Here is a 16,879-nt window from a genome sequence, read left to right as displayed (position 1 = left end):
TACCTCAGTCTCAGGCCCTGGAGTTCAGCTAACATGTGACTATGTGGTGGTCATGTGACCAGGCCAGCCCTTACTGTCAAGGCAGGTGACTTGGGTCCACGTTCCTGTCACATTTAGAAGAGCTGACACATCTTTCTCTGCTTCAGCAGCGTCCCTACCAGTGGCCTGAGGGGGACAGGGATGCAGACCAGGACAGCTCCGAGATTTGTTACAGTGAATTCCCTGCACTTAGTGCTTTCCACTGAAGCTACCGAGGGGCTGGGGAACGAGTTTGGGGGTTGTCCTCTGGCACGCTTGCATCCCCTGGAAATGCAGGTGGGGGCTGGTGTGATGCCATCCTCTAGGCTAGAGAGGAAGCAGACACTGGGCCACTGGCAAATAAGGGCCCCAGGGGACCTCTCTTCAGCAGATGAGCCCTGTGGGAGTGGCTGCATGTGTTGCCTTGAGAGTTGATGCCAAGTAACCACCACCCCCACTTAGAGGGCAAGTCCGTCGTGACTTTCGAGCTGGATAATGCAATTCTGCCCGCTCCAGTTACCAAGCTCAGATGGCCCTGGCCCGGGCTCCATGATGGAGGCCGGCAGCCCCCGCAGCCTGTCCTCACCTTCCGTCTTCCCTCGCTGGCTTTTCCCCGGGAATCGTCATGCTTCTGGGCAGCTGAGAAGCTGAAGGCGAGGCCGTGCGGCGGTCGATGCCACTCTTGTGCTGGCCTGGCTCCAGCTTAGATGATCCATCCTGTCACCCCTGGCGCCCCCTCACTTCCTCTAGGATGGGTATGTGAAGCATCTGGGAAGACAGCAGCTGCGGGCCGCCACCCCAGAGGGCGGTGAGGTAATCCATGTGGGTCTGACAAGGGCCTGGGTGAAAGGGGCTCTGTGAGGAGGAGAGAGCCTCACTGTTTCCCTGGACTTCCAGGAGCACTGCACTCATGTCCTGGCACCAAGACGAGATGGAAGACTAACAGGGATTTTCTCATCTCCACAAAAGCATCTTTTATCCCACAACAGACTCCAGATTGCAGGGAAGATTTCACTAGATAGTGGCCAGAGGCAGGAAGCTGCTGAAGTCATGGGCCACCTCACCCCCACCCACTGAGAGGGATTCCTTCCGTAACCTCGGAAAGCAAGGGGCACAGGCACAGTCCAACGGTGGGGAGGCTGACAGAAGTTTAAGGATGAGGTGGACAACATTCAGATTAGGCTGGGGGTGGCCCTTAAAGAAGCAGGCTGTCGCCTGGGCTGCAGGATGCTCGGCAGACCTGAACCACCAGGGACTCCCGAAGGCCAGGGGCAACATCTGTGGAAAGGCAGCTCTGGCCTGCTTGATGGCATGAACACAGTGGAGAGCCATCTTAACTGAAGCCCTTGACAACTGCACAAATAAGCACTCAGTGTTGCCCTATGAGGGAGCAACGGAGCTCCTTGCTCCCACCTGGTGGCTCTGCCCTCCTTGGAGAACCCATCCCACAACACAGAGCACACTCCGGGGGACAAGCATGTGGGAGAACTGTGATTCTTCCCATTCAACTTCTCAGAAGGCAGCAACAGTAATGGGAAATCTCAGAACTTACGGTTTTTAACCTTCAACCAACGTCATTGGCTGGTGCCCACAAATTCCAGTCTCAATCCCAATGGAATGAAACCCAAGTCCCAAGGAAGTGACTAGGAGAGCCCAGTATCTGGAATGGTCTTTTGTTCTTTTTTGACTTTCGAATTTGTATTATATAAAATGCTTGTCTAATATAAAAAATATAAAAGTGAAAATACAGAATCCATCAACCAAGAGGTTATCCCTGTGCCTGTCCTGTGTCCCTCAAGATCATCTAGGCTTATCTACAGACGCTCTGCTGTGTCTCCAAATTGCTTTTCCCCTAAGAATATCACATTCAGCAGAGTTACATCATATAAAAGTGCTTAACTCTTGTATATTTTAACTATTTGTGCCTGTCCAAAAGAATTAAAAAAAAAAAAAAAAACCCTACAGAATTTGGGTCACTCCTTGAAGAGCCATATGCCCCAGAACACTCATTAATGGGAAAAGTGGTATCAGGTTTCAGTTCCTTTGTGTGACTCTAATGTTGAAATGGACATACTGCTCTGAGTCCCTACACTCAAGCCTAGTTCATCTAAAGCTCGGGAAATGGTGATCCATTCCAATGTGAGGAATCCTAGATTATTTCAAGAATCACATTGAGCTCCGTGATGACATCATCCAAGGTGTTTAAGAGCAATGTGGACTATGTCATTTTGTCTTGAACTCAATTTAGGACCCAAATCCTGGTAAGATGATTCTGTTTGTTTTTTCTTGAGTTTTCCCAAGTACATACAGGTCTGTCTTGTTCTCAGTACTCCATGCCAGACACTTCCCAGTCTGCAATGGTTCCATTTTCATATAACAAAAGAGGACACCATCATTAAAAAAGACAAACAAGGAGCAAATTTACAAACCAAGAATATAACATTTTATTCATTTCCAGATTATGAGTATTATACCACATATACATATGTTTAGATAATATATAAAACAAGAATAAACTGTAGGAAGAAATATTGGTCTGAAATTGCCACTAGGACATCTTTAATTCTTTAAGTTCATGGTAAGAGCATCTCCCTGCACACTGGGGCAGGAAGCAGGAGAAGCTCCAGCAGTTCTTGATCAAAGCACTGCTGACCCCACTGGACTTACAGTGCGATCAGTGATGGAGTTAACGCATGGTCGCTGGTGTCCACAACAAGCTGACCATAGCACGGTGAATTAATTGAGATGGCTTCGCAATTGTCCTCCAGAATGTTTCCTTTTTAAGCCAAGAATCATGTCCAGGGTCTAGCCCTTGAGTTGTATTCCAATTATTGCTGAAGGGAAAAAACAAAAAAGAGGCATCAGTTAAAGTTATTTGTTCCGGACACAGTGCTGACGCCAGGAGGAGACCTAAGAGCCAGCACTGCTCAGGCTCCCCAAAGTTGCCCCCGGCAGCCCAGCAGCTGAACCAGACAGAGCACCTGCAGGCCCCGGCTCCCGACCAGCCCACTGCTTGGTTTCCCCTAAGAAGGCTGCCTTACCTTCGCCTTGTTCTGAACTGGGAGATACAGTTTGAACTCTGCTGGCAGCTCATCTTCTGAGTAAAGCCTGTCTGAGAAGTACACCCGTCGGATGCGACAGTTTGCGTGGATCTGTGGAGGCAAGACCCATTTTGGCAGGCGAAATGTTTTCCTCTTTTCCTAATTCTCCCAGAGCCTCTCATGGCACCATCAACACTTCACCTCTTTGGCATCTCCTCAGCCTGTTTAGGGGTAGATCTGAGCAACAAGCCTATTTCGTTTGCTGAATTTACCCCTTATCAGAGTAGACTTCTGAGTATTTCTGGAACCTTTCTGAGGCCAAAGCCCTTGGACAGTGACTTGGGAATTTTAGCTAGAATTTTAGCCCACGCTCTTCTGCCACATGGGCCACAGCCATCACCAGAGAGAGCACATGTCCCACACCCCCAGCTGGGAGCACCATCTGCGAGAGCACACTACCTGCACTCTTAAGGTCTCGATGTAATTTGTGCCATAGGCCCGACGGGTGAAGTCAGATAAGTTGAACTGAATCTGGTTCCAGCCATCGTCCAGCCGCATGGGCATGGTACAGATGAAGGGCTTGACACGGGTAGTACTCTGGTAGTTACTTGCCCGAAACCGCCGACGCACATTCTTGTCATCTAGTACCTACGAAACTCAGAGGAGGGTTGTGTCAACTCCATCTTGTCAGGATCAGATAACCTTGTGAAGACAAGGACCTGACCTCCTACAGCACAGCTTCCCAAGGGTGAAGTCCAGAAGAATATAAACAGACCAGATACAGGTCACACGACAGACCATCAGTGGCCTGGAAGTAGCGAGTTTATCTTGTTTGTTGCCGAGACAACAGCAGCTGCTTACAACAAACGATATACCCGGCATGCTCTCAAACTACAGAATGAGTTCATAAACTTTCTTCCCTTTGAAAAATCAAAAATAGTAAAACAGAGAACTCAGTAGTTAATAATTACTCCCCAAAGGACTCTATGCTAACCTTTAAGCTTTGAAATTTCTGTAGCTATTGATTAGTTTCTAGGTGCTTACTCTTTCTTTAAAAGCCTGGCATTAAATTTCAATTCCTAACACCAGATTTATGTCATAGCCACAAAGGCTGCATTGTGCCTAGCGCAGAGGCAGGAAAGAATACATAAAGTTGAAAAGGATTTGTCTTTGGTACAGCCAACGGTGTGCACATACTCACTTGTACTTCAAAGGTAAAATATTTCTTCAGGTTTTTGATAATCATGACAAGGAAAGGAAGTTTAATTCCCAGTGTCTTCTTAGGGTCTGCAGGACATGTGATATATGTGGTACTGTAGAAAGGAAATACCAATAAACTACTTGTCTTTTTTCCTTTGTGCTATGCACAACATACAGTTCGAGAGGAAAAACCGGAAAGCAGATCTAAAAGATTCAGGTACAGTACCCAGTGAATCCCTCACCCTCCAGTTAGCCAAGGCTTTAAAAACTGCTGGACTCAGAAACAAAAGCTTAACACAAGACTGCACACTAACGATAAAACATCTGGAAAACAAAGCCAGGCCAGTGGAATGCAGGAAGCTCTACCAGGGAGATAAGACTTCCATTCTGGTCCCAGAGAACTATGAAATGACAGAACATCAACATTAAGACCACTCTGGCACAGGCCACAGTGGCACCCTCCGGACAGCCAGTACAATTGCCCCCCACAACCTAGTTAAATACGGGTGATGCACCTAAAACTCACATCGTGCTTACTATTGTGCTAAGCATGATTCTGAGTGCTTTATGCATATTCACTTATTCAATCCTCACAATAACCCTAATAAGGAACATCTACGGTTGTTATTCCCACTTTATAGATGAGGAAACTAGGACCTGGGAGATTAAGTAACTTCCCACGGTAAGCTCTGAGTAGCAGCCTGGAGTCTTACCAGGCAGTTGACTCTGTAGTCAGTGCCAATAATCTCAGTGGTGCACTGGTTCCTGGGTATACATACCACGTCTCTTGGAGAACAGAGTGGGCGACCTACCTGACATTTGTCCCTTCAATCTCTAGCACCAAGGATTGGATGTCATTATCAGTGATTCTTTTGATGTGGCCATTCCGCACCTTCAAGGAAGAAAATTAGATGTTATGTACAGAAATATTTGGCAACAACCTTGTAAAGATTTTAAGGAACCATTTAAGGAAAACCAGAGTAGCCCAAGGAACACAATACAAAAGTTTGTAAGAGGGCTGGGTTTGTACTCAGTGGTAGAGTACTTGCCTAGCATGTATGAGGCACAGGGTTTGATCCTCAGCACCACATAAAAAGTGAATAAAATAAAGGTATTGTGCCATTTACAACTAAAACAAAACAAAACAAAACAAAAGTTTCTAAGACAGTAGGTCAAAGCCTATTCGTAAAGAAACCATGCTACTGCCTCTACACAGGGTCCCATCAACTTACCACAAGTGTCCCAGGTAACTAGGTAATCTGTAAGTCAGGATGAACTTCTTCCCAAAGAAACAAACTCAATTTAGATACAACTAGCCTTTACCAAGTTTCTATTCTGCACTAGGAATGTTCATATAGATATTTTCTTAACCCTCACAGCAATGACAAAAATCACAAGGTATGTGGTATAGTTTTACAAATGTGAACGCTGGTACCCAGGAACTGCAAAAGGCAGATAGATCCTAAGTAGGAGACTCAGGATTTACTGGACCTTCCCACCGCCCCATATAAGTCTTCAGTCACAAAGGTCAATGAAATGCTGAGCATCACCCAGGAAGGAAGATGGCAACTAAAGAGGGAAAGTATTACTGCCTTGGGCTTCCTCCTACTTCCTTATCTGTTTTCCCTTAAATTTTTATACTTTATAATATGAATTCAAGTCCTATCTGGGTCACAAACAGATGCTGAACAAGCTTTAGCACTGTCAGTCCACAGTGACCTCTGTTTTCCTGGCTCATGTTTTCTAGATTACCAATAAGGACTTCATCAGATTTTACTGTATTGTTTGTGCACAATGGATTCCTTCTCTCAAAATATTTAGGAATGAACAATTATCTTCAAACACTGAATGTTTAAGCACCTAATACTCACAGAGCAGAGCAGGGTTGAATGTTCTAACACACAGAGACGATCAACCAGATTTAGAACATATATCAGAAAGAGATGTGATCTTCTGCTAGGTCTTTTTCTATGAAAATGGCCGTGTTGGGCTGTCACAGTAACGCCTCAATCACACTGACTAAAGCTCCCTGTAGTCACTAATCAACCTTCTGATTACAATTTTTTTCCCATAAGATTTGCACACAGGGAGAGAACACAGTGCTGAGCCTGAGAGTTGTGTTTTCAACATAGATAATTAACAATATGGCACTGTCGTAGACAGCGGTCTCCCCGAGCTCTGTTACTGGGTTTGATCCACTTGTGGTTGCTGTTCCACGGTGACATGTGCTATCAATACCCACACCTTTTTGCATACTGCAACTGAGTCTTGTCTTCTCAAGAAAGAACAAAGCTCAAGCAAGAGAAGGGACCAAGCGCTGCCTATCTTCCACGGTGTCCAGTACTGCGCTAGGCATGAACTAAGCATTCGGATATGTGCTGACTTCTGGAATTTGTCACCCCAAGAGTTGGCACATGTGACTAGGTTCAAGGAGGGGCTTAGACATTCCTGAACAACAGACCCAGCGTGACTATCAGTCGAAGCTGGAGGTGCTGGGGAGTCTCACCGAGCCCACGAGCTGCCAGCATGAAGAATGCCTTCCCACCAAACACCCTTTGGTGCACTGTCACAGACGCGATGCTGGGCTCCACGGCCCCAATCTCTGCCAACGTAGCATTTTTTGGGTTCTCAAGACACAAACGTCACATTGAAAGGCTTCTCAAACAAAGCTGGTGACATTCAGTGCCCTCCTGTTTTGAATTCTGGGCCTCTTTCCAAGGAGATTAAGAGCACAAAGGCTTGAGTCTGCAGCACATGCCCACACTGCCCACCTCGTTCCCCATGCAAATGCTCCCGCCCAAGTGGCAGTATTATTCCTGTGTTTCTGTGGAAAAGTAGGCAGACTGTTGGTGAAGCAGGAATTAATCAAAACTTATTTCCAAATAATGTGATGCAGTCCCACTGATAAGAGCCAGCAGTATTCCAACAAAATGCAGACACTAATTTTGTAACATTCCACTAACTAGTCTCAATAACATAAACACTCTTTCTGAAAAAGGTACATACTTGCAAAGATCAAATAGATGGTTAAATTAAAAGAATTAAGAAGTAAATAGATCCTGAAAGTTATCTTTGCAAGAAGGCAACAAGTTGCTATTTATTCAACACTGTTTTAAAGCTGGCCTCAAACCTAAAATCCCCCAAGCGTTCTGAGTCAACAAGAGGCCTCTCAGCAGCAGAAAGACAGAAAGACCAGCCAGATCTCACAGGGAGAAATGTTAGGGAATCTGCCTTTCCCCCATCTCCAAGTTTATAGCAGATGACTCCACAGTAATATTGCACTGCACGCACAGCCAGCGGGCAAGCCAGAAAAGACTGCAGGATTCCTAGGCTTCTGCTGCCCCAGAGGCAGGTTTTTAGACGGACTTTGAACAGCCTCCTACCAAGGTTTCTTGCAGCACTACAACCACCACACTCATGGATTTAACTCTCACAGAATGAAATAATGTATCCTTAAAAAATTAGAAAACCCAGAGAGAAAAAGACAGCTTTGTTAAAGGAATGTCCATCAGGCTCACTGAGTTACAGCCCCTGTCCCTGTACTTTTTAAAATCTGAGACAGGGGCCCTGCTAAGTAGCCCAGGCCAGCCTCAAACTCGTGATCCTCCTGCCTCAGCCTTCCCAAGTAGGCTCTAGAGGTTCAACCTGGCTGCTGGTGAGACAAACTGAAAAGTGCTTTGCCCAGGGAGAAAGTCCAGCTCCCAAAGAAGAAAATCACAAGTTTTCCCACATCACCAGCTTCTCAGGATGTACAACCAAACTGAGTTGATTTGTCAGGAATTAAGAGTTGTATCCCTTATAAAGTTGAAAGGGCTCCAAATGCAAACTACTTGAAGAAGAGTGGGATGGAGGTGATGAATCAGGGATCAGAGCATTAGACAGGGAACTTCCCAAAGCCTCTTCTCTAGGCTCTAAAGCTAGAAGCAGAGGGGGAAACCCAGGGGCCAATTTGAGGGGAGGCCCCCAATCACCCTGGTCGCCATTGCCTTAAAGTTACACGTCTTTAGGAAGCAACCCCCTCCTCAGACCAGCTGCTCACACACACGCACAACGAGCACATGTCCTCAGAAAGCAGCAGCTTCCTTCCCTTAGCTCCTTCCCGTTCAGAGGTCACTGGGCAGGCCTGGCTTTGGGATGAAGATAAAACAGACCGGTCAGCAGCACTCTCGCTCTCGGCGGAAGCGGTTTCTTTTTACCTCTCTCTCAATCATAAAGAGCCATTACTTTTGACTTGTCAATGCTTTTCCATTCATGACTCATTCTCACTATCAAAGCATGGCCCACAAGTGTTTTATTCCTCAACAAAACACATCACACACACACACAATTAGAGATAATCTTATTTTATTTCACAAACGCCTCCCTCCGCCCCCACGCTGGAGGTTCTCTAGATCTTCGGAACCCAGGCTGCTGGCAATTGCACAAACTGATTCTCAGCCTCCAGGCACCGAGACAGGAACAAACCTTCGAGTCCGTCTTCCAGTCACTCTCCCTGGCTCTCTGCGGCTGCTGCGGCCGCTAATAGAGAACACTGATTTTTCTCTCTCCGAGTAAGCCCCAGGGAGGAGGGGGAAGAACACTACGGGAGAGAAAGGAAGCCGGCAATGCTCTGCATCTTTACAGAGGGAGTTAAAAATAACACAGCTCTATCCATTCCCTTCCCCTGCCCCCACTTTCATTTTTCTGGCTCCGCCCACTCGTCGTGGCAGGCAGCTGAACCCTCAGCCATCTGGCATCTTAATGACACATGTTCCAATTTACATTAAGCCATTAGAGCTGTCCATTTCTGCAGTGAAGTTAGGGGCCCCGCTCCAAGTCAGAAAACAGGCAGAGGGAGCCCTCTGTGGGGAGAACCCGGCACAGCTCTGACTTGACACCGCCTGGGCCCTCGGGCTCGAACAGGTCCACCCCTTCTTTTGCTATGCTGGACAACTCCTGGCACATTCAAACAACCCCTTCGTTAATACAAGGGCAGTTAAGTGTCTTGAAAAGGCAAGAGTAACCAAAACCTGTGCACTGGCCCAATCACGGTAAAAGTTATTCCTCAGAGTAATGAAGAACCCAAAATGAATGACCCTGGGAAAGCAAAGGTCACTGTACTACCTTCAAATCCAAATGCACACAGTTCTGCTACTGGAAACTGCATCAATTTAACATGCACTAACAAGGCTTCCTAATTAAAACTTAGGGTGCAGGGACTTTTTCTGGAAGACAGTGTTCACTTTTAAAATTAGGAACTAGGAGTGGGAATTTAACACTATCCAGTAACAATGTCAACAACAACAACAAAAAAATGGATTCTCATATTTAGTTCTGGAATAGAGAAGAAACAGCAGCAGCTGACAGAGCAGCTGTCATGAATTAATCTCATGTCAGGGACAATCAGGCTACTACCAGTAAAGATTGAAAATTGTATAATGTCTTACACAGGTGTAAGTGAGAACAGAACTTGCTGGTACTCTCCTTAAAAGCCCAGAAGTAATATTTACATTAAATATACCAGTCCCTTAATAAATAAATATAAGATCTGCTGGTCCCAGAAGTTAAGGGAACATTAAAAAAAAAAAACTAAAAAAAAAAACTAAAAAAACAAAACCCTAATTTCTTCTCAGCTCTTGGTTTGAAAACTTACAAAGGTAGCTATCAGAAAACAGAGTAGCCAGATCTCAAGCTGATTTCAAGAACAATGAGAAGAAAATTCTATGAGTAGATGTAAACTAAACTAATGCAGCCTGCAGGGTCAAGGAAGGCCCCTGAGAACCTGTCTTTGAACTGTCACCAGAAGACTAATGAACAGGTATGGGGGGTGAGGAGCAGGGATCAGCAACTGCAAAACCTTCAGGTGGAAGGGAACGGGAGAGGCGAGCCCGGAAAACTAGTTAAGTAGGCGCCAGGCCATGAGCTGCATGGCCTTACAGACACATTAAGGGTTTTGGACTGGGAAAGCCATAATACAATGTCTAAATTATTTTAATTTCGGAAGTCTGGTTTTGCTGTACTCCGATTCCTAGGCATCTGAATGCTGGGCTGTTATAAATTTTTTATTTTAGTCTTAAGCAAACTCCTCAGCTCCTGCTAATTTTAATTCAGTAAGCCATTACTTAAGTACTAACTATATGCCATAACTATTGCCAAGCATTTTATACATCTTCATTTACTCTTTACAGTCATGAGAAGTAGATAAGAAAACTGATCAAGCACTTGTCCAAGGTCACACAACTAGAACACAGTACAGCCAGGATTTAATCCAAGGCGTATGGTTGCACCCTAGCACTGGGGTTTCTTCCTCTGAAGAAACTTGCAGTCCAGTGGGAAATACATAATAGGTAGGAAGCTGCCATATGTGTTATACTGAGCCACAGAAGTACATAAGAGATCTAACTTTCCATGGCAATAATGTTTGAGGTAGGAAAGAGGAGATGAGATAGAGGGGGAGAGGCTGAGTTTCAAAGTCTTGGTTAAATCTCAGGTGTTACATTTATGAGCAAGCCATACTTACAAAAGCAAAGCTCGCAAATTCTCCAGTAATTTAAGTATGGCATTCACAATTCACTTCTCATCTTCATAAAGAAACACAGAGCCTAAACAGAAGCTAAATGTAATTTTTCAAGTTTATTCTTACTGAACACTAAAAAGAAATTCATTCCTAGCCAGGTGCAGTGGGGCACGCCTATGATCCCAGCAGCTCAGGAGGCTGAGACAGGAGGTTCATGAGTTCAAAGCCAGACTCAGCAAAAGTGAGGCGCTAAGCAACTCAGCGAGACTCTGCCTCTAAATAAAATACAAAATAGGACTGGGGCTGTGGCTCAGTGGTTGAGTGCCCCTGAGTTCAATCCCTGGTTCAAAAAAAAAAGAAAAGAAAGAAATTTACTCTTTATAAGTTCAAAAAGGAGAACAGTAAACATTTGTGAAACCAAAATAACAACTAAAAATAGGCACGACAGTCAATATGTACCTAACAGCAAAGGTTGGAGCCATGTCTAGATAAATGTGGACAGCACTACTTGCCCCCCATCAAACTTTGCCTTTCTTACACCTTTGCCTTATTCCCTGGGAGCAAGGAAAATATTTTCTTTCTTTAATTCTGTATCTTCTCAAGTTTACACAATGTCACTTAGATGTTGCTGAATAAATCTTTGAGAAGTATTATCAATTCCCAGTGTTCCCCTGGCTAGACTGAACCCAACATTTTGAGAACTTTATAATATAGCAGAGAAAAAGCACCAACACAACAAAACCTGTGGATATGGCCCCAAACTTTCCCTTTTCCTCCCTCTTCTGCCCTTGCTCCAGGGAGAAAAAAACCACTCTCTCTTAAACACTTTAGAGTTCAGTCTAAATTATTTGATCAATACATAATTAACTTTTGCTATTGTGAGGATTTTGCTTAAAATGAGTGTTCTTCTAAAAGGTTTTCTTTGCCAAAATGTCTGTTTAATTTACTCCATGTAACCTTGCCAATGAATCTAATGTTTTCACATGTGTTTATGTCATTAGGGTACCATCCGACCTCTTGTGGCGTTGTTAAGGGACACAGTGCACCATGGTTACTTTGCTTTTATATCTGTATGTAAACATGTTGACTAGTCAAAAGTTGCATTTGAAAATAAAACATACACCACAGAAGATCAAGTCCACCAAGGTTAGAACATTAACTGATAAGTTTCACCTTACAGAAACTGAGGCATCCCTACCACCACAATTTTTCCAGTCAGTAAATGGACCTTCTCTGAAAAACCTGTCCTCCTAGGTCAAGTCCCAGTCTCTATTTCAACTGCCTTATACTAATACAATTGTCATCATTTGGTTTCCAAGTTCAACTGGCACACAGGTTTATTTATTTATTTATTTATGATACTGGGGACTGAATCCAGGGGTGCTTTACCACTGAGTCACATCACCAGGTATTTTTTATTTTTTACTTTGAGACAGGGTCTCACTAGGTTGCTGAGGCTGGCCTTGAACTTGTGATCCTCCTGCTTCAGCTTCTCAGTTACACAATCACAGGCACAAAGCACAGTGCAGCCAAGTGACAATAGCTGGGAAGCCATCTCCCTTACAAAGCTCCCAGGTAATTCTCCAGGCTCTCTTTGTGGAGGAGCAATTTCAGAGTTTATAGTGCTTTATTCCATTGTAACTGAAACCATAAAACTGAAGACCTCAGTAACAGAAAAAAAGTTAAAGGTCAGTTTTCCTACATAACACTCTTGGTGTTAGCTCTGGCTTGTGGACAGAAGCATCTGAAAGAGAAGTGTTGGCAGATCTGTTTATGCAAAGGCCCAACTGCATTGTATTCAGAACTTTCAGCTACATTATGCAAACGATGCTATGAACAAGCCTCCCTTAAAGCGGATCTCAGAACACAGAATTGCCTAGCGGTGTCAGGCAGAAGGTTGTTCCTGTTCTAACCCAACCTCTATATGAACTAAAGCTCTCATCTGATAAGGGAAGATGTTCTGAGATGAAATACAAAATTTCTGGCTTCCTTACCAATAAGCTCTGCTTATTTAGACCATTCCACTTGCACCTACATAAAAACACCGCTCAGCCTATCAACTCTCTCCATGTACCCCTGAGAGGGCAAAGCTAAGGATATTTCCTAACTCACTTGGTTTCTCCACTAGAATGCCTACCTTAATTAATAGTCAAAAATTGGTACAGCTGACTGCCTGAGAATTGTTGTGAGAAATGAAATACCAAAGTAATACAATGCAGGCCGACTCACAGGCAGCTAGGTCTTAACACCTCCAAAAAGTGGACGGGGCATCATCTCCTGGGGTTAGTAATAATATCAGGCAGTGGATGATAACCTGAATGAAAACAGAGAGGCTTGCACTTGGCTGAGTTTATTCATTCAGACAAGACTTTGATGGTCATCAGTTTTGCAATTTTCCTTTTGGAAAGCTCCAACTCTGAAGGTACAGTACAGACCCCGTGTGAAGGGGCAGGGAAGGCCACCAGGTACCTGTTTGTTTGGGACCAGAGAGAGGAAAGGAATAATGTAATGAAATCCAACATCACTGGCCTGTCCCGTGGGGTTCCTTTATAAGGGTGTCTGGAACAAAGGTTCTCTGTCTACTGTCCAGAAGTGCCTGGCACAAACGGACATCAGTAAACATCTGGAGAATCCGTGAACACAAGTTCTCTTCATCCATACCTCCCCAAAACTTCCTCATATAACTTTCTGCTTTCCATGCCGTGAGGTGGGCACTATCAACCCCACTGCCTCGATGGGGAAGCCGAGGCTCTGAAGAATTAACCAAGTCAAGTCTGTAAGCGAGGGACTGCTGTCCTAAGCGGGTGCGGATCACGCCCGCGCACATGCACCTCCCTCGCGTTTACACGAAGCCCCCATCTCCCGCCTCAGTCTCGCCAGGCGGGAGACAGGGCACAACGGCGGCCTCCCGCTCCGTCCAGGCCCCAACTCGACACAACTACTGCCCGTTCCAGCCCCCGGAGGATGAGGTGCAGCCTCTGCACCCCGTGTGGCCGCCACCCCCAGCTCCTGACCTTTTTGTCCCAGATCTGCAGGGGTTTGCTGCCGATGCTGTAGAGGATGGAGAGGAAGCCGCTCTGGAACGTGTTTTTGAACATTTCGCCGGCGGCCTTCTCCGCAGCCGCCCCGGAGCCGGCCTAGGCCCGGGAGATACGAGAGAGTGGCGAAGGCAAAGCAGGGGCCGGCCCTGAACAAAGAAGGGACGCTGAACTTCCGACCTGCGGACCTGCAGCCACCGAACGCGAGACTTTAGGTCAGCTAGCGTAGGCTCCCACAAGGCCACCTAAAGACAGAAACCACAGCAACTGCCGCCCGCCGCCGCTTTCCCAGCCTTAAATGGAGGCGGAGGGCCGCCGTCAGGTTAGAATGGATCCCTCCGCCCACTTGAGCCCGCCCCCCGGGAGCTCAAGGCCCAGTCCTCCACCCGGACCGCGGACTTCCGGTTCCTTCCACCCGTAAGCCCCGCCCTAGTCCCGCCCCTCGTGAAAGAACTCCGTTGCTAAGGAACTATTTTTCCTATCGAAGTCCCAGATTTGCTACAAGATAGCGGAAGGAGACAGAGGATTACGGACGCGTGCGTTGTCCGTACCTACGTGATGTCAAGGGAACAGGGCGGGAGTGAGGCGAGGGGGCGTGAGGACTAGGCTCCACCCCCAGAGTAAGGAGGAGTTACAGTGACGAAAGGAAAGGGGCGAGGCTAGACGGATGGTTTTTGCCAAGCTTACTGACACGTATCTTGCGAGTGCCAAATAAATGTTTGTTGGCTGAGTTCAGGATAAAGTCAAGGCGAGCTAACTGACATGAACCCTAACTTTCCTAAGCGCTTTATATACATTATGGTCTTTAATTATGAACAGTGTCACTATGAATGGGATGTAGTCAAAGCAATACTCTGAGGAAAATGTATTGCCTTAAAAAGCGCTGATTAAAAAATAAAAAGCCTGAACATTAGCTCCTACCACGTTTCACCTGTCCAGTCCTCCAGTATGGACATACTTACACACGTCCCCTTAAAGACTTATGTCAGAATTTTTGTTGCACACACATTCAGTACCAGAATCTCTAGGTCATAATATGTGCATGCATTTAAGATTATCAAATGCTAAATGGCTTTCCAAAATAGTGTAGATATTTACCCTCCCATCAACAATGCTTGAGGCTATCTGTAGTCACACCCACTTCCCATCACTCAGCATTGTTCTACTTTTTAAACTTTGTAAATGACTTTTATCACTTGCTGACTACTAATATGCTGGCTTATCTTTTCATAGGCATTTAAGTTTATTTGCTTTCATTACTTGTTTGTATTCCTTTTGCCCAAGTCTCTGTTGAGGTTCCTTTTTTCTTATTGATTTGCAAGAGTAAATAGTATCTTTGAGTATTAATCTTTTATTGGTTTTAGACAATGCAAATGTTTTTTCCTAATCTATCATTCGTTAATTTATCCATGATGTCCTTTGTTGAACAGAATTCTTAATTTTAATGAAGTTAACTTTTTCTTTGCTTTATGACTTGTGCTCATAACTTTACAGAGACTGTTAACCTTCCCTAAGTCACCCCTATATTTTTATTAACTGTAGCTTTATCTCTCATATTAATTCTTTGATCCTTCTGGTAAATGGTGTTTGGTAGGAATTCAGTTTTATTTTTCTCTTCAAAGTAAGTCAGTTATATTGATGGCAGTTTATGAAGCCATCTTTACTGTGTATTAAGTTCTTATATATACATGTGACTCTTTCTGAGTTCCCTATTCTAGGTCACTGGTCTATTTAAGTGTTCTTATACCAATACAACTCAGACTTTTATTAGTATGGCTTTTTGGTGTATCTAAATATCTGACAGGGGAACCCTTTTCTGTTTGCCGCAGCTAATTTGGCTAATATTCATGGAACTTCATTGTTTCATTTAGATTTTTAGGTAATTTTACTGAGTTTCTCAAAAATATCTAATTTTGATTGGGTTTGCACTGAAGTTATAAATTAGTTTAGGAAGAATTAAATTTTTTATAATATCTTTTCCAAAAATATGTAATACCTTTCTACTTTTACTAAGATAATCATCTAAGTCTTTATTAATGCTTTAAATATTCTCCATGGAGTTCTTATGTTTTCTTGGTTAGATTACTTTTTAGAGATATTTATATTTGCTTTTCAATCTTCTTATATTTATGTCTTCTTAGATACATGTCATATTGACTTTTTAGAATTTAGAAGTTTTGCTGAAACCAGGCACGGTGGCACACACCTATAATCCCAGTGATTCAGGAGGCTAAGGAAAGATCACAAGGATCCCTAAGTTCAGCAACTTAGCAAGACCCTGACTCAAAATTTAAAAATATAAAGAAGACTAGAGCTGTAGCTCAGTGGTAAAGTACCCCTGGGTTCAATCCTTAGTACCAAAAATAAATAAATAAATAAAGTTTTTGTCAATATTTTGAATATCTTATTTTAAATTCCATTTTCTTATTGGTTATTGATAGTTTTGAAAATGCTATTAATTTTTCAAAGTTGATCTTATATTGGGCATCTTGTTGAACTTTAAAAAATCATTATTAATCTTACTTGTTTATTAGGTTTTCTATGAAAGTGGATGATCATATCATTTGTATAAAATGGGAATTGTCTCTTTTCTTCCAATGCCCATCTCTCTTACTCACCCCACTGAGCTCCAAATGCAGGTATCCAACCATCTACTTCATTTCTTTTTGTTTGTTTAGTACCAAGGATTGAACCCAAGGGTGCTTTACCACTGAGCCACATCCCCAGCCCTTTTATTATGTTTTATTTTGAGACAGGTTCTTGCTAAGTTGCTTAGGGCCTCGCTAAATTGCCAAGGCCAGCTTTGAACTCAAGATCCTCCTGCCTCAGCCTCCAGCCACTGGGATTATAGGCATGTGCCACCGCACCAGGTGCTACCGTTTCTCACTGGGGAGGTTGAGTGGGCATTTTGATCTTAACATTTCCAAAACAGTGCTTCACATTGCACTGCGCTGCCGTCCCTTGCCCAAACCTGCGCCACCCTGCATTTTGCCTATTTCAGGAAGTGCCAACTTGATTCCTTGAAGTCAGCTGGATTGCCTCTTTTACTCACGGCCTGTGTCTGTGAATACTGTAGCTCTGCCTTC

General features: G+C 44.4%; 1 protein-coding gene across 2 annotated transcripts; it reads right to left on the bottom strand.

The window, feature by feature from the left end:
- Positions 1-2,444: 2,444 nt before the first annotated feature.
- Cfap20 (cilia and flagella associated protein 20) lies at positions 2,445-14,103 on the bottom strand. Of its 2 annotated transcripts, XM_047529772.1 has the most exons (6): positions 13,770-14,101; positions 5,072-5,151; positions 4,261-4,372; positions 3,519-3,707; positions 3,060-3,170; positions 2,445-2,852 (listed from the first exon to the last, which is right to left on the bottom strand). In XM_047529772.1, the coding sequence occupies exons 1-6, from the start codon at positions 13,851-13,853 to the stop codon at positions 2,847-2,849; spliced, it is 582 nt and encodes a 193-aa protein (XP_047385728.1). In that variant the 5' UTR covers positions 13,854-14,101; the 3' UTR covers positions 2,445-2,846. The 2 variants fall into 2 exon arrangements, with proteins under 2 accessions (XP_047385728.1, XP_047385726.1); XM_047529770.1 differs by lacking the exon at positions 2,445-2,852 and having other exon boundaries at positions 3,042-3,170; positions 13,770-14,103.
- Between the last annotated feature and the right edge of the window lie 2,776 nt (positions 14,104-16,879).

The sequence above is a fragment of the Sciurus carolinensis genome, chromosome 16, assembly GCF_902686445.1.
Source record: "Sciurus carolinensis chromosome 16, mSciCar1.2, whole genome shotgun sequence".
Lineage (NCBI taxonomy): Eukaryota > Metazoa > Chordata > Mammalia > Rodentia > Sciuridae > Sciurus > Sciurus carolinensis.
Note: the sequence above shows the minus strand (reverse complement) of the source record. Positions and strands in the feature narration are given on the sequence as shown.